At 42.3% G+C, this 24169-nt stretch overlaps 2 protein-coding genes across 2 annotated transcripts; both read left to right on the top strand.

The window, feature by feature from the left end:
- Nucleotides 1–7641: 7641 nt before the first annotated feature.
- LOC311027658 (scavenger receptor cysteine-rich domain-containing protein DMBT1-like) lies at nucleotides 7642–11097 on the top strand (the record flags this gene model as incomplete). The annotated part of the gene is made up of 4 exons (XM_084031772.1): nucleotides 7642–7714; nucleotides 8957–9355; nucleotides 9728–10132; nucleotides 10523–11097. Exons 1-4 carry the CDS (start codon nucleotides 7645–7647, stop codon nucleotides 11095–11097), a joined length of 1449 nt encoding a protein of 482 aa, XP_083887898.1. The 5' UTR covers nucleotides 7642–7644.
- Nucleotides 11098–11242: 145 nt separating this feature from the next.
- Nucleotides 11243–23760, top strand: LOC311027664 (scavenger receptor cysteine-rich domain-containing protein DMBT1-like; the record flags this gene model as incomplete). Its single annotated transcript, XM_084031785.1, has 11 exons — nucleotides 11243–11252; nucleotides 11352–11810; nucleotides 12202–12663; nucleotides 13054–13194; nucleotides 17130–17540; nucleotides 20060–20268; nucleotides 22573–22721; nucleotides 22963–23202; nucleotides 23292–23451; nucleotides 23562–23634; nucleotides 23735–23760. The coding sequence occupies 11 exons, from the start codon at nucleotides 11243–11245 to the stop codon at nucleotides 23743–23745; spliced, it is 2325 nt and encodes a 774-aa protein (XP_083887911.1). The 3' UTR covers nucleotides 23746–23760.
- Nucleotides 23761–24169: the final 409 nt, after the last annotated feature.

A 24169-nucleotide genomic window follows, 5' to 3' on the forward strand; every position in this document is an offset into this window, starting at 1 on the left:
TGCGTTGTCGTTTTTCAAATCTGAGGCTCCAGCAAACTGGTCAGGTACACGATACTGGCCCTTGAAAACCGGTACCTCTCCCACAGGTACTCCTCAGTGAAGGCCAGTGGGTCTGCCCTGTCCCGAAATATGCGTCTGGCTGGTGGCTGGAATGCATTCTGCAATATTTGCGCACCGACATCTACAGGCTCGTCATCTGTAAACGGGCATGCCATTCTTGCCTACTTGTTTGCTCTAACAGGGGCATGAGTGGTGATGCTTATATACCTTAGCTTGGAAGGCCCATCCAACCACAGAACTCATACATTCAATTAACCTATTAATGAACTCACCTGAAAGGAATTTATGTGGATTACAATTGCATGCAGCAATGCCTTTGTCATTGGGATCTACAACATGCTATTAATAAAAACATCTTTACACCTATCATGTTTCTGCAAGTTACATTTGGGCTCTGGGGAAATTGTATGACATATTTATCATAGTTAAAGTAAAATGTTGGCCTAATTCTCTGATCTACAGATTATTATGCAATCAAAAAAAATTATTTGTAAGACGTCCTGGCCAGGATTTGAACACAGACTGCCTGCACCTGGGGGCAAGTGCATCACCACTCACCCAACTGGGAGACTAGTAACACAAGAAATAGATTGTATTTAGATAGTCGGTGTTCAGGAAATAAACGATTTATTCATATTTTTGTAATTGCAAGCATGTATTCTTAGACACTTGATGCAAATATAGTTTGTACTTCATATATGTCATTTTGGTAATTTTTGGTCTTTCACGTGATGAAATCACGAGGACTAGGCTTGGCGGAACCTTCTGCTGGTACAGTTGTTTCCGACAGACGGACTTCTCTGAAACCCCCGCTAAAGTAAGCCTGATGTTTAGCCTGCCCCGGAGCAGGCTAGTTTGGTCGGATAAATTCCCATGGTTACTTAGCGGAGAGTCCCTCAAGTCACGTTGATGGAACGCAACTCTCGCTAAAGGTAGCGAGGCTTATCGAAATTAGCCCGGCTTTGCGCTTAGCGAGTTTGATGGAATACCCCTCCGGGCCACTTACGTAAACTGGAAGCAGCGGGGCATTAACAACAAATGCACCCAGAACCTGCTTGAACACGGGTGATTTGATATCAATGGGTTAGGGTCAGGGGTTAATCAATCTGTTACAAATGAATTGCTTTAAGTAGAATAATAGTAATTTTAGATAAAAAAAAAAATAATAATAATAACAAAATAAAAAAAACACAATGTGATTTTCACAAGGTTAAATTACATAAACCCAGTGACTTAACAGTCTTGTAGAGTGTCTTTATACACCGTTTTTAACATGAATGGCAGTGTACGGCGGTTAAAACAGGTAGGCTGAGATCTACTAAAGTAAACACTGCAGACACTGATGCACACAAGGTGTGTTGAAGACAGGAGAAATGTCTGCTCATGGAGAGAAGTCAGAATTAGGCTGGTATGGCACCTGAGGTGGCTCTGATGATGTTGGATCTCTGATGTCCAAAATGGCAGCAGTTTACCAGATGATATACAGCTTACAACAGATAAACAGGACAGCTTACAAAAAGTAAGCTTAATGTGTCATTATCTTTTGTTAAGAAAGTGGCATGTTCTCATTCCAATAAACACACAGTACAAACTGAACTGGTTATTATCTTGTGGCACGCCCATGCATTGTCTCTAATTGGTCTTATGACTGGAGGTTAATACTACGTCACTGGTGGTGAATTCCGTTTCATCTGTTGATGATTGGTTACCCTTCAAATTGCATGACAAAAACAACAACGCAAGTCATTACACACAGCTATTGATGGGAAGCAACAGCCATACTGGATAGTCAGACAACAAACTCTTGCAGAAAGTCTTGCAGAACAGACAGTCACTTGAACAGTATTTATACCAAACTTTCAAAAACAAATTCACATGAACAACATAATCAGCAGAAATACATATTAAATGTCTGAAAAGGAGTAGGAAGAATGCACTTGTATGGTCCGACCTCCTTCTACAAAACTCAAACAATGAACTCAATATTTACAACAAGGAAGATATAACTGAACGGTTGAATTCACCAAATTTCACATAGATACTGATATTGATTCTGTACATGAGTGAATTGTCAGTTTTGCTATCTGCTGATTGTAAACTGTGATAGGACCTAACTGTAACTAAAGGAGCGGTTTAAAAAACAGCATGCAACAACATCAGCCTTGTAAATCACTTCTTTCTGCCCCTCAAAACAGTTTCCATTGTGATGTGAGCTTTTTGCAGCGCTTTTTTGAAATTCTGTGCATGTGTCACCCAATTGATGCGTTAGTGTGTCATCACTCATCAGATGAATGTATTTGAAATGTTGCGCATGAGTGGTAAAGTTGGTGAAGACGTATTTTCATTAATATGTGGTTTCTTATTTTGCAGTGCTTTGAGCTCCCGGGGCCACCATACAAAGTAAAATGTTGCTTACGGATTTAAGGTAGCAAACTATCCTAGAAGACGAGCATTTCAAGGTGTTTCCTTTGGCTCACATCTGGCGTCAAATTAAAAATGCACTGTTTGATATAGGTTGATTTCAGATTTGCTGACCTAATGAATATAAAACAGGGGTCACAGAGATTTGAGACATACTAACAACTCGTCCATAATGACCCAACATGTTCTCACATCTGAATTCCCAGGTGAAATTCTGCAGTTCCAACACAAATGAACCATCAGTTTCAGTTTTGTGAGTCTTAATGGATTATTTCAATATCAGAATCAGAATCAGAATCAGCTTTAATGGCCAAGCAAGTGTGAACACAAACAAGGAATTTGACTCTGCCTTTTTGTCGCTCTCAGTATACATACACACAGAAATAGACATAGCCTACAGCTAAAAACAAGGATAACATAATGAATAAAGATACTCACAAACATTTGACTATAATAGGGCCTACACAAGTATACGTTAAAGCACAGGAACTGTAAATAGTATGACATGAGTGGAATGGTCCACAGGGCAAAGGGTTCTGGAATAACTATGGAATTATTAATATAACAGGTTGCTATAGATGGATAGTAACTGTTCATCATAGTGACAGCAGGAAGGGAAACTGTTCCTGTGTCTAGTGGCCAATAAGAGGGGAGAAGTTGGAACAGGTGATGTCCTGCTTCCTGACTCTGGAGGTGCACAGGTCCTGAATGGAGGGCAGGCTGGCACCGATGATCTTTTCTGCAGACTTGACTGTCTGTTGTAGTCTGTTCCTTTCCTGTTTGGTGGCTGATCCAAACCAGACAGTGTAAAACTGGATCAGTAGCCCCTGGCGCAGGAAGATCCTCTGCTGGGCCTTTTTGATGACTGTGTTGATCTTGGACTCCCACTTCAAGTCCCGGGAGATTGCAGATCCCAGAAACCTAAAGGGGTCAACAGCCGACACGATGCTAGCCTTAGTCTTGACCAAAGACAAGTTTGAACATCCATCCATCCGGAACCCAGGACCGACCCGGGAATCAAACCCGGGTCCCTCTTGCTGTGAGGCAACAGTGCTACCCACTACACCACCGTGCAGCCCAAGTTTGAACAATGTATTTTAAATATATGCATGAGCTAGGATTCACAACTGTCCAAACTGTCAACTGTCTCGCTTTATATGGCCATAAAGGAAGTAAAATCAATATGGCGCATGGGGCAAGCTTGGATTGTGGAATGGGGTATTGTCATGACAATGAGTGTGCTGTAAATGCCTTGGGGAATTCCATCCATCCATGCATTATAGGCGAAATGAGATGAGCCGAGCTCTGTATGAACAGAGCTAGCCGGTGAGGCAGAAATGACAGTGACGTTGTGAAGACTACCTGGGCGACGCGCCACCGATGGAGCTCAAAGCTCAAAGTGTAGATCCGAAGAGGATAGAAAGCCGGTAGTTGCTCATATGAGGCTGCCATTGTATGCATTGACATGTTTACACAGCAACTTCACTTCCACCGGCCTCGTGACGTCTCTTTCATTCCACAAAGCCGGGATACTTTGGGATACTCTCAGGTCATCTTGCCGTTTATCATTGTCTTAATGTAATATAATGCAAATCCTCAGAAATGTATTCCTTGAAACATGCAACCTCATTAATCTGTATTTTTAGTTCAGGTCTGTCTCAACTGCAAGAACATTCGTAGCCACACCCACCTCAAACAATTAACGAGTTGCTGCTTTAACTTCTAATTCATCATAGTTGACAGATGAATCACCTCAGACTATGTGTGTTGCATAATAACCTCCCCTGCAAATAATATTTTAACACATGGGTAGATGGAGTGGAAAGCCTCCCAGCATGCACAGGGGCATCATGTCTCTGTAACATTACTCCTATTGTTGTTTGACATTTGTCTTTAATGGTTCTACAGGTGATCTGTACTTATTTCAGTCAGTTGTAATAGCAAATAGAGTTACGCGGTCAGAAGAGGACGCAGGAGGACTTCATTGATTTTATTGGTGAAATAGATTACAGACAGACAAGCAGAAAACATTGTCCTTGTCGAGGACCTGACAAGGGATGGAGGAAAATGGGCTGGTTAAATATCTTAAGGACAGACAAGGAAAGTTGAGACAGGTGAGTGGGGAAGGCCAATTAACTGCAGGAACAGTTGGAACAGGTGAAGGACAAAGAGACAGACTGTGTTCTAAGTGCCTGTTTCCAGCTGCCACCTGAGGCTCACCTTCCAGGCCCTGCTTGATCTAGTCTCCATGTCCCCATTCCCTCCTTGGAACCCTGTGTGCTTGACCACCTGACTGCAGTACAATAAGAATACAAAGCTAATGATAGAGCCCGAGGCTTTATCTTGTTGACCCAGTAGTCTATGTGTTCCCCTGCCTGATGGACACAAGGTAAAACATTTGGAACACAGATATTTAAAATCTGTGCTATACACTATTCAAACACCAACCAAGGCTGAAGACTGTAACCTGGTTCTGTTTCAGGATGAAGCCAAATGGATCTTCTCCCCATAATGTAAGCTGGAGAGGTTCTTCCATTCACTGCAACTTAGGGGACAAATATGGTAACATATAAGATATAATGTTCCAAGTCTTACTTTCAATAGCATAAAGCAAGCTCCAAATATGTTTTACTATACAGAAATTAGGATATATTTGTTAGTTTGTAAATTAATGGACAGAAGAACACAAACTGTTACGAAAGAGAAACACAAAACTTGACCTTGCCTTACTTGTTTGACAACTTGACCTTGTCAAGTGGTTAATTTGGTTGCCTGTCAGGATATTCAACATTTTTAAACCTCTTCCCAGTATAACTTGGCTGTGACGTCTAAAAACATACCAAGCATCATTGTGCCACTTACCACCTCTGGCACCAATACAATCTCCAGTGCACAGGCAGAGGCAACACAGGCCTGTAGCTCACAGGGATATCTTCCCCAGCACTGACTGAGCACTGCCAGTCAGCCTCCGAGGATAACCGCCTGTACCTCAACCGGAAAGGTAAGTGAATGACGATAACAATAATGATGGGGGCAGTGGTGGTTGCGATTAATAGTATATGCTACAGGTGGGTCTCACCAGAGGCCCTACGGTAAATTAGTAAGACTTAATATTGCAATCCCATATATTGCAATTTATTACCTTTTTTCAACTGCAAATTATGTCGTTTGTCAACGTGTTTTATCTCTTAAGTAGGGCTGCACCTAACGATTTTATTTTTTTTAAATAAATTAATCTAACAACTGATTTATTGATACATTTTTTAAAGTCCTGTTTAATGACATGGCTTTATTTAGTCACTGGATTAATATGCAGTTAAGATAATCACATGCACATCGCAAAGGGAAGTATTTGTAGCGCTTGTCACAACAGTCTGTAATGTTAGTTGAAGACATTTTCTCAGTCATAACAGTAAGCAGAAACAGCATTGTGTTACCATGTGTGGTGCCAAAATGACTTGACATGAGGGGATGAAGAAACATTGTGTTGTCTTGTGGCCACTGCTGTCAAAGCGCTCCATTTGCATTCACTTTTGGAAGCGTTCGTGCATCACAGTTGCTGTACTGTAATAAGCCATTTCCAGTTAGCAGAGTTTACAGAGCAGCATATGTGTTTCTGTGAAAAATACTTCCACACTTTGGAGGGTCGCGCACGTTATGCAAATCAATGTATTTTGTCCCAGAATGACTAATAATAACGTCTTCACTTGGTTCATCTCACTTCAATAATTTTTATTGCAGCAAAATATATATCCAAGCAGACTGACCAACACTACTGCTTCCTGCCAAGCCTGCTGCCTTTACCTATGGCCGCACAAGAAAAAACTGTTTATATAATAAATACAACTTGCCACGCAAAATATCATGATGCTATGCTGTATCAAAAGTAAAATGTATGATATTCATGAGATAATATGAACAATTGAAAATAAAGAAAACAAAAGAAAAGCTGTATGGAAATAGCAATATTCAGTAATACTTCCTCAATTGTGAAAACAGTTTTTTTTTTACCTTTTTCAAAAATGAGTTGATGCCCTAAACGGATTTTCCATCCATCGTCTACCGCTTATCCTGTATTCAGGGTCGCAGGGGGGCTGGAGCCGATCCCAGCTGTCATTGGGCGAAGGGTACACCCTGGACAGGTCGCCATTCTATCACAGGGCTGATGTAGAGACAAACAACCATTCACACTCACATTCACACTTAGGGGCAATTTAGAATCATCAATGAATCTATCCCCATCCTGCATGTCTTTGGACTGTGGGAGGAAGCCGGAGAACCCGGAGAGAACCCACGCTTACACGGGGAGAACATGCAAACTCCACAGAGAAGGAACCCAAACCCAACCCGAGAATCGAACCTGGGACCCTCTCGCTGTGGTAGCCACTACATTTACATTTACATTTAAGTCATTTAGCAGACGCTTTTGTCCAAAGCGACTTACAATAAGTACATTTGTCAAAAGAAGGAAACAAAGAAACCACAACATATCATTGCCGATAAAGTAAGAGCTAAAAATAGAACAAGTGTTAGATCCTAGTCTGAGTAAAGTAGTAGCTGTTCAGCAAAAAATACCATAAGAGCAACAGTGCTATGGTCAGAGTGCTATAGCTACACCACCATGCAGCCCACCTAAATGGATTACGGAAACATAATTTACATCTGATGTGATAAACATTTACCTCACATGACTGATCAGCTCTTTCTGCTGTTTTCTCTGGAAAACATCAAACAGTATAGCTGACATAAATTGACAATTTTAACTACCCCAACTGAAACAAATTCCAGAAGACCTCTCTCCATTTTTCTATTGTAGATGGTTAGATTTTGCAACCTCTCAATTTTGGTAGATAACAGCATAGCCCATAGCACCAACTTCCAACCAAACTACGCTAGTTTATTTGCTCCAAACCAGTTGATGGAAACACTGCAAATTCACATTGCTTTTACTTTTGCCACATTTCAAAAGTTGCTGAAAATTAGCTTGACAATTGAATGTAAACACAGGTAGCCTACTACTTCTGGATTGTCAACCAGCCAAAGTCAAGACACTTGAAATCTAATAATCTAATTAAATTTCAAACCTTACAAATGGTAGGATGCAGATTGTCAAAATATCTCTTTTGTCTTATTCAGCAATTGTGTGTCTTCCAGATTTCCTGGATGTGGCCCATGATGAGGTCTCTGGGGATCCTGTTGCTTCTGCTAATCCAGACTTTAACAGGATGGACAGGTAGAGTAATTAGTGTCTGAAATATTATCAGGTTAAAAATCAAGCTAAAATTCCTACTTAAAACGGCATGAATCTAAATTAAATAATTTCTTGTAATCTAAAGGGAGACACAGGAGGTGTCGATTATTATCCATAGATAATTACCACCCTACTGTGCAGTCCCCATGTTTGCAGTCAGATTTTAGCATCTTTCTGCTAATTGTTTTGGTATTACAGCCAGTAACTTCATTAAGTTTCACTCTTGCCACTGTCATCAACCTTGTATACAGCCTTGGGAGGCGGTTGTTTTCAGTGGCAAAGCTCTGACAAACCTACCAGGACAAAAAAAAGTTGATGCATGTCCATTGTGTTCTCAGCTTGCTCTGCTGCCTCCAAGTGGCCATAAAGATCACTAAATGGCACTTTGAAATTGCACATGCATGGAACAAATGTGAAGAATATGCTCATGTTGACTTTTAGACAGTAAAATATGAAAATGATGTCCCTTTATGTAAAGACATAAGACATTGATGGACATTTTCTTCATATATATATATATATATATGAAAATGTAGGTGGAGCGTGGCAGGGCTGAAGAGAAGGAAAGGAGGACAGGAGGAAACAAAGGGTTTGGGCTGATTGCACTGTTGTGGATCACTGTCATGTGAGCAGTCTGTATGGCTGTAGTGGCCAATATGGAGATGGGGGGAGTTGGGGTGCCCAATGTAGGTAGGAAACGATTGAGGGATGCATGTGCATGGGAAGTTTGTGAAGCTTAGGACAAGAATGAGTGAGGAAAAAGATTTCTCTGGAACAGAAGGAGCTTGGAGAGGGTGATTTATAACCAGAGAGAAATTACTCAGAAATGTAACTGTAATGAACACGTTGGTTTCCCAAACGAAGTGGCTGAGATACAGGATAAGATTGATATATCCTGGCTGTTAGCCTGGTCTCCCTATTGCCAAGTAGCTATAGCTACATGTTAGCAAATAAGTGCCCAATTACACATCCATGAGATGTGTGAGTCAACTTGCCTTTTAGCTGCAGCTAACACTGGCTTGTCAGAGCTTGTTTTATATGGGGGTAGTGGAACTCAACTGGCTTGATAACTAATAGAAAGTATAAACAAAGTTGAACGATGCATAAGGAATTCTGAGTGGGTCTGCCATAATTAGTTTTATTTTATCATATTGTTTAATGGTGTTACACTGCAACCTGCAGCTGCATGTGGGTTGACAAAGATTTTGCTTTCATTTTAACCAGTAATTGCCACAACAAACACACCTTCAACCACACCTGCTTCAACCACACCTGCTCCAACCACAGATGCTCCAACCACACCTGCTCCAACTTCTCTAGTGAGACTTGGCAATGTTAACGGTAGCTGCTCTGGCAGAGTTGAGATCTTCCATGATGGCCGTTGGGGAACGGTGTGTGACGACAGTTGGGATTTGAATGATGCCCGTGTGGTTTGTCGACAAGTGGGCTGTGGAAGGGCTCTGCTGGCACCACGACGTGCACATTTTGGACAAGGAAGGGGACCAATCTGGTTAGATGAAGTCGGATGCTTAGGAAATGAACTATCAATATCACACTGTGCACATGGTGGATTCGGGATCCATGATTGTTCTCATTCAGAAGATGCTGGTGTCACCTGTGAAGGTAAATGTGTTGCACACTCTCAGAACACTGCAGTTTGTATTGGGAATATTAAAATAAAGAAGGAACCTTATATCCCGATACTCATATACAGAATAGTCGAGCCACATTTACAACTATAATTGAAGTCTCTGAAGTATAATTTCTACAATAGAGAATGGGGATCCTCCTCCACTGCTATAAGCAAAAATATACAACTACAGCATTTAGTTGCCTTCCGAACATTTATTTCTAAATAAAAGAACGGAATAGTGGCTGGATTAAAGCATGAAGTACAGTGATATTGTAAAAGGTTGGATTTTGCTTGCTACTTCTGCAATTGTAACCTGCAGGTTCCATGTGGGTTGATTAATATTTTTCCTTCACTTCAACCAGAAATAACCACAACAACCACACTTGTTCCAACCACACTTGCAACCACACCTACTCCGACCACACCTACTCCAACCACAACCACACCTGCTCCAATCTCTCCAGTGAGACTTGGCCACCTTAATGGTAGCTGCTCTGGCACAGTTGAGATCTTCCACAACGGCCGTTGGGGTACAGTGTGTGACGACAATTGGGATTTGAATGATGCCCATGTGGTGTGTCGACAGGTGGGCTGTGGCAGGGCTCTGACAGCACCAGGAAATGCACGTTTTGGACAGGGCAGGGGTCAGATCTGGTTAGATGAAGTTGGGTGTTTGGGGAATGAGTTATCGATATCACGCTGTGCTCATGGGGGATTCGGGATCCATGATTGTGCTCATTCAGAAGATGCTGGTGTCACCTGTGAAGGTAAATGTGTTGCACACTCTCAGTACACTGCAGTTTGTATTGGGAATATTAAAATAGAGAAGGAAACTTATATCCCGATACTCATATACAGAATAGTCATTTTTGTTTACAACAATGAGCCACATTTACAACTATAATTGAAGTCTCTGAAGTTTAATTTCTACAATAGAGAATGGGCATCCTCTTCCACTGCTATTAGCAAAAATATACAACTACAGCATCTAGTTGTGTTCAGAACATTTATTTCCACATAAAAGAAACGGAATAGTGGCTGGATTAAAGCATGAAGTACAGTGATATTGTAAAATGTGGATTTTGCTTGCTACTTCTGCAATGGCAACCTGCATGTGCCATGTGGTTTGATTAATATTTTTCCTTCACTTGAACCAGCAATAACCACAACAACCACACCTTCTCCAACCACACCTGCAACCACACCTACTCCAACCACAACCACACCTGCTCCAACCACACCTGCAACCACACCTACTACAACCACAACCACTCCTGCTCCAATCTCTCCAGTGAGACTTGGCCACCTTAATGGTAGCTGCTCTGGCACAGTTGAGATCTTCCACAACGGCCGTTGGGGGACAGTGTGTGATGACAATTGGGATTTGAATGATGCCCATGTGGTGTGTCGACAGGTGGGCTGTGGCAGGGCTCTGACAGCACCAGGAAATGCACGTTTTGGACAGGGCAGGGGTCAGATCTGGTTAGATGAAGTTGGGTGTTTGGGAAATGAGTTATCGATATCACGCTGTGCTCATGGGGGATTCGGGATCCATGATTGTGCTCATTCAGAAGATGCTGGTGTCACCTGTGAAGGTAAATGTGTTGCACACTCTCAGTACACTGCAGTTTGTATTGGGAATGTTAAAATAGAGAAGGAACCTTATTTCCCGATACTCATATACAGAATAGTCATTTTTGTTTACAACAATGTGTCACATTTACAACTATAATTGAAGTCTCTGAAGTTTAATTTCTGCAATAGAGAATGGGCATCCTCTTCCACTGCTATAAGCAAAAATATACAACTACAGCATTTAGTTGTGTTCAGAACATTTCTTTATAAATAGGAGAACGGAATAGTGGATGGATTAAAGCATGAACTACAGTGATATTGTAAATATGTGGATTTTGCTTGCTACTTCTGTCATTGTAACCTGCAGGTTCCATGTGGGTTGACGAATATTTTTTCCTTCACTTCAACCAGAAATAACCACAACAACCACATCTGCTCCAACCACACCTGCGTCAACCACACCTACTCCGACCACATCTTCTCCAACTACACCTACTCCGACCACACCTTCTCCAACCACACCTGCAACCACAACTACTCCAACCACTCCTGCTCCAATCTCTCCAGTGAGACTTGGCCAGGTTAATGGTAGCTGCTCTGGAACAGTTGAGATCTTCCACAACGGCCGTTGGGGGACAGTGTGTGACGACAATTGGGATTTGAATGATGCCCATGTGGTGTGTCGACAGGTGGGCTGTGGCAGGGCTCTGACAGCACCAGGAAATGCACGTTTTGGACAGGGCGGGGGTCAGATCTGGTTAGATGAAGTTGGGTGTTTGGGAAATGAGTTATCGATATCACGCTGTGCTCATGGGGGATTTGGGATCCATGATTGTTCTCATTCAGAAGATGCTGGTGTCACCTGTGAAGGTAAATGTGTTGCACACTCTCAGTACACTGCAGTTTGTATTGGGAATATTAAAATACAGAAGGAACCTTATATCCCGATACTCATATACAGAATAGTCATTTTTGTTTACAACAATGAGACACATTTACAACTATAATTGAAGTCTCTGAAGTCTAATTTATACAATAGAGAATGGGCATCCTCTTCCACTGCTATAAGCAAAAATATACAACTACAGCATTTAGTTGTGTTCAGAACATTTCTTTATAAATAGGAGAACGGAATAGTGGATGGATTAAAGCATGAACTACAGTGATATTGTAAAAATTTGGATTTTGCTTGCTACTTCTGTCATTGTAACCTGCAGGTTCCATGTGGGTTGACGAATATTTTTTCCTTCACTTCAACCAGAAATAACCACAACAACCACATCTGCTCCAACCACACCTGCGTCAACCACACCTACTCCAACCACATCTTCTCCAACCACCCCTACTCCGACCACACCTTCTCCAACCACACCTACTCCAACCACAACTACTCCAACCACTCCTGCTCCAATCTCTCCAGTGAGACTTGGCCAGGTTAATGGTAGCTGCTCTGGCACAGTTGAGATCTTCCACAACGGCCGTTGGGGGACAGTGTGTGACGACAATTGGGATTTGAATGATGCCCATGTGGTGTGTCGACAGGTGGGCTGTGGCAGGGCTCTGACAGCACCAGGAAATGCACGTTTTGGACAGGGCGGGGGTCAGATCTGGTTAGATGAAGTTGGGTGTTTGGGGAATGAGTTATCGATATCACGCTGTGCTCATGGGGGATTTGGGATCCATGATTGTTCTCATCCAGAAGATGCTGGTGTCACCTGTGAAGGTAAATGTGTTGCACACTCTCAGTACACTGCAGTTTGTATTGGGAATATTAAAATAGAGAAGGAACCTTATATCCCGATACTCATATACAGAATAGTCATTTTTGTTTACAACAATGAGACACATTTACAACTATAATTGAAGTCTCTGAAGTCTAATTTATACAATAGAGAATGGGCATCCTCTTCCACTGCTATAAGCAAAAATATACAACTACAGCATTTAGTTGTGTTCAGAACATTTATTTCCAAATAAAAGAACGGAATAGTGGATGGATTAAAGCATGAACTACAGTGATATTGTAAAAATTTGGATTTTGCTTGCTACTTCTGCAATTGCAACCTGCATGTGCCATGTGGGTTAACGAATATTTTTCGTTCACTTCAACCAGAAATAACCACAACAACGACACCTGTTCCAACCACATCTGCTCCAACCACACATGCGTCAACCACACCTACTCCGACCACACCTTCTCCAACCACACCTACTCCGACCACTCCAGTGAGACGCACTTTGCGGGACCGTTGTGGTACAACTGATATTTGATTATCAATATCTCTGTCAGTTTAAAGCCTACTTTTGTGAAACTTTTCCAAGGACTTTCTTTTAATTTTCAAAACTTTTTTTTTCATCCCCTTGATTGCAAGATGTATAGAATATATAATAAAACAGACTAACACACGTGCTATCTTTGGGACCGTGGCGGGCCCATTAACTCCCATTATAAAACCATAAAATTTGGTTTTTGAAACTGTAATTATTTTCTCTAAAGCCAGCATCAATGTGACTTCCCAAGCCTCTCCCTTCAAAATAACAGAAAAAAAAGGTTTGAGGTGTGCTGACTTCCTCAAACCACTGGGGGCAGTAGAGCTAACCACACACAGGGCCCTAGTTTCGTAGACCAGGCGTAGTCGGCGTGCAGCGCACCTGCACCATGCCGACGGGGTGTGTCCGCCTGGACTTTGCAAGTTTCGTGCACCGCGCAGGCTAGCGCGGGCACTCCTCCCGTCACTCCCACCCGCTTAAGTGGGAAAGAGGGAGGAGAAGAAGGCGAGAGTGGGATGAGATCTTCTCATAATGCGAGAACCCGGTGCCTGCATAGTACAAATAGTTTGCAGCCTGGTCAGACTGGTCATTTGTCCAGCAGACAGTCATGAGGGGCAGCCTGAGATCAGAGCACAGTGTCACAATAGGAGCCTAGTTCGTATTCTGCAAAATGCATAACGGCTCAAATATGGTGTGGGTGTGTTGGGATTGGTATAAAAGTGTGGTGTGAATGTGATTGAGTGTGTGTGTGTGTATGTGTGTGTGTATGTTTGTGTGTGTCTGTGAAATTCAAATCCGAAAGGCCAGTGGGGATTTGTTTATGTTTTGGTTTCTTGATCAAAAGAGACCCTCCTCTGTACTATTGGCTGTGTGGTATTACATTTACATTTACATTTAGGTCATTTAGTAGACGCTTTTGTCCAAAGTGACTTACAATAAGTACATTTGTCAAAAGAAAGAAACAAAGAAACCACAACATATCATTGCCGATAAAGTAAGAGCTAAAAAATAGTCACCACTGAGGACCAGAACAGAGAAGAGTCTGGACTTTGCTGAGCGACATTTGTTTGATTTCAGCGAAGGTGGTACCAGCCGGCCAGCTGAAGTAGAGGAGCGAAGTGCTTGCGTCGGGGCGTGTGGTTTGACCAGTGTTTGAAGGTAGATGGGTGCCGTTCCAATGATGGCCTTGAAGGCCAGTGCCATCATCTTGAATTGGATACGTGCTGCAACGGGGAGCCAGTGGAGGTCACGGAGGAGGGGGGTCACATGGGAGAATTTGGGTAGATTGAAGACAAGGCGTGCTGCAGCGATCTGGATACGCTGCAATGGTTTAGTCGCTGAGGCCAGGAGTCCAACCAGGAGACAGTTGCAGTAGTCAAGGTGGGAGATGACCAGTGCTTGGACCAGGAGTTGCGTTGCATCCTTTGTGAGGAAAGTCCGAATCCTGTGGATATTGTAGAGGGCAAATCTGCAGGATCGGGGCCACAGCAGTGATGTTGGGGGTGCAGGATAGTTGGTCATCAAGGATTACACCCAGGTTCCTCGCAGTCAAGGAAGGCAATACTGTGATGCCCTCGACAGTGACCGACAGGTCCATGCGAGGGCAGTCTTTCCCCGGGATGAAGAGGAGTTCGGTTTTATTCAGGTTAAGCTTGAGGTGATGTGCAGTTGTCCAGACAGATGTCTGCCAGACATTCCAAGATGCGAGTGGCAATGTGAGGGTCAGAGGTTGGGGGAAAAGAGAGGAATAGCTGGGTGTCGTCTGCGTTACAATGGTAGGAGAATCCATGTGATGTGATTACAGAGCCTAGTGATCTGGCGTATTGTGAGAACAGAAGTGGTCCTAATACTGAGCCTTGAGGGACACCTGTGTCCAGAGAACAGGGTTTGGACATAGAGCCATTCCATGTGACCTGAAAGGTGCGTTTTGTCAGGTATGATGTGAACCAGGTTAGAGCAGAGTCAGTGATGCCAAGTTCAGCCAGGGTGGAGAGGAGGATTTGGTGGAGTGGGATGAGACTCTGGCGTCTCGCAGGGACTCAGTCACTGTGAGGAGGGCCGTCTCAGTGGCGTGAGCAGTGTGCCAGGCACATTTGAATCAACTATGTGACTTCTGTTTATAAATATGCTGTGGTAGAATGTTATTGTTTCCATGTGTTTTGTGTAAATAGTTGTCCAGTGTTTATGAAGTCAGTGTTATAATATGTTATAGTGTTATTTTGGACGTGTTATCTTTTACTTGTTTTTGATGTTGACTGTACATTTTTGGAAAATATTGCATATTTAGTTTTTTGCAATAAATTAGGCATTTTTGTATGAAAAAAGGGCCTAAAACATAAAATAATAATAATTATAATAAGCTTTATATCTATTGTTAGGTCTGAAGTCGTTGAAAAGGTTGATGCAGTGAAAGTGAAAAAAGTTTTGTGGCAAAAAGCCTCGCGGAGACTGCGCTGAAAGCCCGCCAGCTCTAACCTGGTCTACTCTTGGCGCAAGGCGAATTACAGCTGGCGGAGTGCCAGTTTGGCTCACCGGCGCGCAGCGCGCACATGTCACCAAGACCTCACAGGCAGGTTTCCACAGTTCCAGACACATTTAAATGCAATAAATAATCACAACAAACACTATTTAATGCAACTAATTGAATCAACACATGAATTTATATCTATATAGATTTTCAGATCAAAGGCGGATGGCACGCGAAACGGAAACTCAGCCTGACTCAATTAACACAGATGAAACTGTGATGCAAACTAATGAGTTCACATCCCTCTCAGCCCCCCCTACCCAAAAAAACAGTGATTTAGGGGCGCGCAGGTGGCGGAGTGCATGCCATGTATGTAACACGTACGCATACGCCGCCGTCCCCGGTTCGAATGCCGTCCGAAGGTCTTTTGCTGCATGTCACACCGCCCTCTCTCTCTCCTGTTTTTCACAATTATCGACTGCTAATAAGATGCGTCTATGCCTGAAAAAATCGTAAAAAAAAAATACAGCACTTTTGGGGATCATGTTCTGCTTGTGCGGTGGTCTCGCACCTCGGCAGCCTGTTGTCCGTGTCCGTGGAGAGATGCGCAACTTTGCCGCGAGCTGGAACCGGAGTTGGGGCTGCAGCTGGTCTGAGCGGCGCGCGAGGTCCCGGTGTCCCGCCGTTCTGGTGTTGGATGGGGAATCTGGTGCAGCTGTGGAGCGCAGATGATGAAGACAGTGATGATGATGATGATGAATGGCCCCGCCGGCTCGTGTAGGCACCGGGTTCTCCACTATTATGTCTACTGCTGTGCGCCCTGACCCTGTTTTGTGATAGACATGCCTAAAATGTGCCTACAATTTCTATAGTGATATAATATCATCATTATAATTATTATGACTATACGCACGCACAGCGCGTGATGCGCATGGTGGGAGTGGCAGCGCTGCTTCTGTCATTGGGTTGTCAAGTGACGGAACTTGCACTGCAGCTCCAAGTTCATCCATTCTCCTCTCCATTAAAGGAGAGGAGAGGAGCTCATTTGATTGGTGAAGATCTGAATCGGCTGTGTCTATCCCACTCCACGCCTTGTCTCCTCCTCGTCTCCCACTCACGCCTTCTTCTCCTCCCTCTTCCCACTTGCGCGGGTGGGAGTGACGGGAGGAGTGCCTGTGCTAGCCTGTGCGGTGCACGAAATTTGCAAAGTCCAGGCGGACACACCCCGTCGGCGTGGTGCAGGTGCGCTGCACGCCGACTGCGCCTGGTCTACGAAGCTAGGGCCCTAGTTGTGTTCAGAACATTTATTTCCAAATAAAAGAACGGAATAGTGGAGGGAATAAAGCATGAACTACAGTGATATTGTAAAAATTGGGATTTTGCTTGCTACTGCAATTGCAACCTGCAGGTGCCATGTGGGTTGACGAATATTTTTCCTTCACTTCAACCAGGTATAACCACAACAACCAAACCTGTTCCAACCACACCTGCTCCAAACACACCTGCTCCAACCACATCTGCTCCAACCACAATTCTAACAACACAACCAAGTTCTCGACTGAGACTAGTCAACTCTAACAGCAGGTGCTCTGGCAGAGTGGAGATCTTCCACAACAGACGTTGGGGGACTGTGTGTGATGACAGCTGGGATATTCATGACGCTCAGGTGGTCTGTCGGCAACTGGGCTGTGGCATGGCTCTGTCAGCAAAGCAAAGTGCTTATTTCGGACCAGGCAATGGACCAATCTGGTTGGACAATGTTCGCTGCTCAGGAAATGAGTTATCAATAATAGACTGTACCCATCAAGGGTTTGGGGACCACAACTGCATTCACAGAGAGGATGCCGGTGTCATCTGTGAAGGTAACTGCACACATCTACATATATAGTTTTGTTTTTGCTCTAATACAGGGGTATTCAATTAAAAGTCACTGAGGTCCAGTTACTAAAATTTTCTTTAAGTAAAAGGTCCGAACCTCACAAAGTCCAACTTGTGTCTTAGCCTACCCCACATTTCCATATGGTTTCAACAATATTCTCAACATTCAACATTTGTAGAGTAATCAACTAGCTATTTACCAACAACAAGTAGTCCCAGTCGAATTCATCTAAGGCCTATATTTCAAGTTAAAAAAAACAGAAACCTCAGTATAAAATAAATCAAAGAAGTCCCAGCCTAAATAAGTTGAGGCCTACATTTCAAGTAAAAACAAGTCTACTTATTCAGAAAACAATAAATATAAAAAAAAGGCTCTTCTAAAAAAAGAGAAAAATCCTTGAGCATTTTCACTTCATATATATATACTTTTCTTAATGAGAGAAATGGGCATGTGATCCATGATACCTTCAGTGAACATTTGTTTGCATGTGCTAGGCTGTAAATGAATGCGTATGAGTCGGGTAGATCTGTCATATGGGCTTGCAGTTCAGTTATTTTGCTTGTCCTCAGCTCACTCTTCAGTGGATAACTTTGCTTAAAAGATCTGTGCTTTGTTTCGTAGTGGCGCTTCACATTGCCACTTTTGATTATTGCCACGTTTTCATAGCACATGAGGCACATGGGTTTTGAACTGCCTGCCAGAAGACTGAACATACATTTTCCGTCCTTTCATCTTGAAAACAACGGTTTTCCACATCAAACTTCCTTCTCTTGGAGCAAGCCATGCTGCCTGCCATTACTGTCTTTCTCTTTTATCTTGCTCTCTCTGGTGCACTGAGGGTAAACAAACAATTTAATTGGCTCAATTGAGTGAAATCATTGTCGTATTAACTGGAGTTGCTGCACCCACTGTCTATAGCCGTGACCATAAAAAAAAAAAAAAAAGGGCTCTATGAAAATGATCAATTCTCTTGAATTTATCAGATTGGCCAGGGTTCCAGACCGGGGTTCACCATTTGGTGATGCCTGCTCTAATATAACCAGCGAATTGACTCTACAGTACAGTGACAAAGTAAATTGCTGCAGGAACGATGCTGCCCTCCAAAAAACTTGCAACATGAAAATGTCTGATCTCTTGATCACCAAAACAATCCAAGCTACCCTTACCGTTATGCAGACACTGACCATGTTTCTTTGTACATGTTGTTAAGTCCCAGATACAAATTATTTGCTTGAGTTGACATATTTTCAACATGTCATCCACGTCATTCGTGTGATCTAGGGCAATTTTCAATATGTCTATTTACTTGATATGCAATTGTGGTGAATGCAAATTTTGTTCTACAACATAAAAAACATCAGTTAATATGCAACTCGTGAATCTTTAAGCATTTACAATTCTTAATAAAGGCGGTTAAGTGTGACTACTTAATCTGATCACGCTGAAGTCTTGGTGAGTTGAAGTCATGCAAATGTCTGGTAGTTTGTTTATAGCCTAACATTAGCTTTATATTTCTACCAATTGCATTTATGCTGAAAAAGTCCTAAAACTGGTGTTCATTTGTGAAGATTATGTTGCTGAACTAAATCTGTAGTCTAGTAGTTTTCTGCAATAATCCCAAAACTCAGTGAAAAAAAAAATTGGCTTTTTGTCGAGGGAAGAAGTGCCTACAAAAATACATTATCCCTGCAGCACTCTGACCAGTATCCTGTGTATCAACTGCTCATGTACCTGGATTCATCTGGTACAGTTTATACTTAGTTTCCTGCCATACTTTATATTTCTTTACCTCTTATTACTTTCACCCCTAGATTACATCTATTGCAGGAATATTATAGCACACAGCGTATCACAGAACCCTACAGTTCAGGCAAGTTATATCTTCCCCTTCACTCTACACAAGATTGTATCTGAAGTATATTTTGGTAGACAAAAGATCTGGACAAAAATTAATTGATTACAATTACATTAAGAAATGGAGCTTTTCCTTAATGCTGCAGCAATTGCAACCTGCAGTTGCCATGTGAGTTGACAGACATTTCTTTCTTCTCAACCAGAATCTCCCAAAGTGAGACTAGTCAACTCTACCAGCAGCTGCTCTGGAAGAGTGGAGATCTTGCACAATGGACGTTGGGGAACAGTGTGTGATGACATTTGGGATTTGAATGATGCTCAGGTGGTTTGTCGCCAGCTGGGCTGTGGCAGGCCTCTGTCGGCACCAGGACATGCACATTTTGGACAGGGAAGTGGACCAATCTGGTTAGACGACCTTCAGTGTACAGGAAATGAGTCATCAATAAGAGACTGTCCTCACCGGGGATTCGGTTTCCACAATTGTCATCATTTTGAGGATGCTGCTGTCATCTGTGAAGGTATATTTTTATATTTCACAGTGCAGATAGCGTTTACATTTTTTTTTTTTTGGAACGTTTTGACATCTTACAGGCAAATCAAAGTTACTTGAAATCCATCCTGCTCTTGATATTTTCTTTGGTGTTTCAGAACAACAACCTCTACTCCAGGCCTCTCAGCTCATTTGCTCCCGTCACCAGCTTGAAGTAGGTGTGCAGTTGGACACACTGCTGTCTGCTGGTTTGAACATAGCCTCTGGTCACCTGGCAAGCCCTCAATGTTCAAGCTACAGAGTGCGTAATAATACTTTGTGGTACCAAGTGCCACGTCAGGCTGGCATCTGTGGAACTATATTGATGGTGAGATTTACTTTTTAATACTGACAACATAGACATTTTGATGGGCTCTGATAGAGAAGTGTGTGATTCTTGAAAACGGTGATTGTATCATCAGCTGAACTATGAACATTCCGCCCTGGGGAAATGTATAGGGCCTATGCCTAACTTTTGCCTGGGCATAAAAACATAATTGCAACATTCAATTATTAACAATGGAGACTTTGGGGATTTGAGTCATTTGAATGAAAAAAAAAATGAAGCAAAATGCAGGTCTTTTATTAAATTATTTTAATAACGTTATTTTAATTTTATTAAATAAAAATAACGTGCCAGACCACTGCGCCTCACAACATGGAAGAAGAATGACTCTATGTACCAGGCAAGTATGTATATTGACAGCACTGTGGAAATTTAAGACAGTGCTCCCCTTACAGCATCTCATCAGTCCGCTTTCTTCTCTTTTACAACTAGGGGTGGGTGTTATTCGGATACCGGTGACTAGGCTACTCCGTATTTTTTAAATGGCCCGGTGCTTAAACGGTACTTGAACCGGTACTTAAAAACTTCATAATGCGCACACTTTGTCAAAAAACATTGGCCTTTTATTTCCAGAGCCAAATTGAATGTAATTATCTTAAAACAATAGTATACACACAAACATATGAATAAACTATTATTAAATACAATTCACACAATTTACATTATATAAAATACTGTATCAAACGATATAATAATACTGGAGAATAATGTGGAGATTACTACCAGGTAATCAAATCTCCATCTTAAAACTTTAGCTAAAAGTAATACAGGGCTCTCAAGTTTTGAGTTCAGAGTGAGATTTTGGCTGAGGCTACAGCAGCAGCGGGAATGGGGGATGGGTAAAGCGGATATACAACCTGATAAGACATACATTTGTACAAATAAAACTATTTATTGAATTCAAAATTTCTACTTAGTGCAGAGGAGTGAGATTGTGTGTGTGTGCGTGCGTGTGTGTATATGCAAAAGGCCTTTGCACACTGAGTCTGGGTTTTTTTTGTCCGAAATCTTCGCACGTTAAAAAATAATTCCGCCCTCTCGTTATGTCAATCACGTTTGCAAACTTTGGTTTAATCAAAAAACATCAAAACGTTGACGCCGTATCTCCAGGGGGCGGCACCGAAATTTTCGTTCTTATTCAGTATGGTTACTACTGTTTACTTCGGAACCGGTGCCATACTGGTACTGCGTTTTGGTACCCAGTTTACCACTGCAGGTGTGCGTGCACATACATACACCCTACACCACACTGGTGGGCGGGCAAATGGAGTATCTCCTTCTTTTGTGGTACGCCACATTTGCTTCGTACAATGCTGCCACCATTCAAGTGTGTAATCATCCACACAATAATTTTGTATCCCTCGTTTCCCCTCTCATCTCTGTATTATGAAGCAAATTCCCCTAATTCAAGTTGAAACGTTTTGAACTGGTGCAGACACATGCTCTTAAGTTCACTCAATTTGAATGAACGCATCTTATGCCATCTTTCCAGACTTTGTCTGCAGCTGGCTTCACGTTAGGCCTGAACACACAGTGCTGCAGGAATGAGTCCTGAAACCTGGGCATTTTGTTTTGCACTATCAGACGTTTTTTTTTGTCTAGATGCCTGAACATCAGCTGTATACTCCTGCCGATTGAATTAATGCTTAAAAAATCTTAAAAGTGGTAATCATTTCTGAAGATTGTGTTGCTCAACACATGATTAAGTATGATTAATGTGTTTGCAATACATTTTTGCAATAGTATGTAATTCAGTGGAAACATTTCATTGACTTTTTGTGATAGGAACCAGGACGATGCTAATTTCCGATTTGGCCTACAAAAATACATCATCCTAGACCATCAGTATTAAGCACAGATATTGAATCATTACCTGTTCATAATTCACCAAGTTTGTGTCTGCTAGTGTGCTGCATCATACGCATACTTATGGAATGCAATTAAAGTCAATATTAAATTCAGAAACATACATAAGTACATAAATAAATATGCTTTAGAAATAAATCGTGAAATACATAAATGAGGATTTATGAGGGTTCACAGATGACAATTAACGTATTAGGTTGGTTTTATCAGGAAGTCATCAAGAAGTGTCAGCCATGATATGACCTCACCCAATTGTCTTTTCCCAACACTGACAAAGATTAATGGTATGAGAGGGAGTGTGACTGATTTTACACTGTAAATATCTTTACTTAAGATCTTAAATCAAGGTCATCCGGGTTTTACTCAAGGTGACTGATTATAGATCTGACAGGTAATAAATTCCTTTTTTTTCCCTTTCAGACCAACACCACCCATGCCATGTACTCCAACTCGTTGTTTTTCTACCCTCCAAATAACGGCTCCTTCGTTCAACCTGTGATCGTTCCATTCTCCTGTGTCTATCCCTTGGAAACTATAAGTAGCCTGATTGCTGGAATCAGACCATATCTGTGAGTCTTGTATTTTATTCCTTGACTATAACAAGCCACTGTCGCTGTAGTGCCTGCTCCTGGTTGATGTTGGGACTTTGAAAATGTATTAACTCTGAAAATCATGAGCGTATTCTAGTCCTGCTCAATATGTGAAGTGTCCTGAGATATTGATGCGATATGACACGATAAATAAAATTGAATTGAATTGCAATGATATTGCAATGGTGAAATACATCTCTTATTGTCTCTTTCTTAACAGCCACAGGGGGATCACAGGGTCAGGTCGCCAAGCCTCAGCCTACATGAGTCTTTTCAGTGACGCCACCTATTCATCTAGCTACCCAGCGGGTAGAATCACCCTGCCAGTGGGCTCTGCCCTGCATATGCAAGTGCTTGTGTCTGAGAGTGATCCAAGCTTCGCTGTTGTTCTGGAGAACTGCTATACCACTTACACCTCAAACCCAGAGGACCTCATGCGACACTTTCTAATTCATTCCGGGTAGGTGTCTCCCCTAATTTAGATGGACTGGAAAATGTGATGTGTTTATGTGTAACGGTCCTAATGACTCAATCTGACATCTTTGCCAGTTGTCCTACTGACCCGCGGCGTGTGTCAGTGACTGAGAATGGCCTGTCTCTCCGTGCTCGTTTCTCGGCCCTCTTCTTCCCTCTTATTGGTGGCCAGCGAGACATCTTCTTCCACTGCAGACTACGCCTGTGTGACAAGAGGAGCCAAAACTGTGTTCCAGTGAGTCAGACGCTCATACTCTCACTCAAAATAACCAATCAGCAGTGGATGGTTTGTATCCAAACGCTGGGTATAGGTGTCTAATCATTCTACTTCCTCTCACCTCACAGATTTGTAGAAGAAGGACATATCGCTCTGTAGGACCAGATGATCTCGATGTCGTCTCCTTCGGACCAATTAATTGTAAGTACAAACTATAATCTAGTATCAGAGCTGATGTCTCAGGACTCTGAACTGTATGGAAGTTATAACCATGTTTCCTTTCATCCATCTTTATCTTCAGACGAGGGCTGAGATGTTAACGGAGTGAGCGGGATACCACTGCCAAATGAGAAATTTGGTGTTATATTTTTCAGATATTGTATGATTGTATAATTCATTCATTATCAACTATATAATAATAACAAATCACTTCAGTATAATAACTCATATTTTACCTTTGTATATATACAGTAGGGGTGGGGAAAAAATCGATATTGCAATATATTGTTGTGCTCTCTGTCGCAATAAATAAATCGATACACTGACGGCAAATATAGATATTTTGGGTCTACGGGTTTTTTTAGACTCCCGTCGGTGCGTCTAAGAGTTTACGGTTCTCCGGAGCGGATCCGCGGGGGCCGCCCGCTGCCCGGTCTGATTGCCTATTTACGGGCAGGATTCCGAGCAGCGCGCTAGAGTTTAGAGGCTCACGGACTCACGGACTCACGGACTCTGG

Source organism: Eutrigla gurnardus (genome assembly GCF_963514095.1).
Source record: "Eutrigla gurnardus genome assembly, chromosome: 2".
NCBI lineage: Eukaryota > Metazoa > Chordata > Actinopteri > Perciformes > Triglidae > Eutrigla > Eutrigla gurnardus.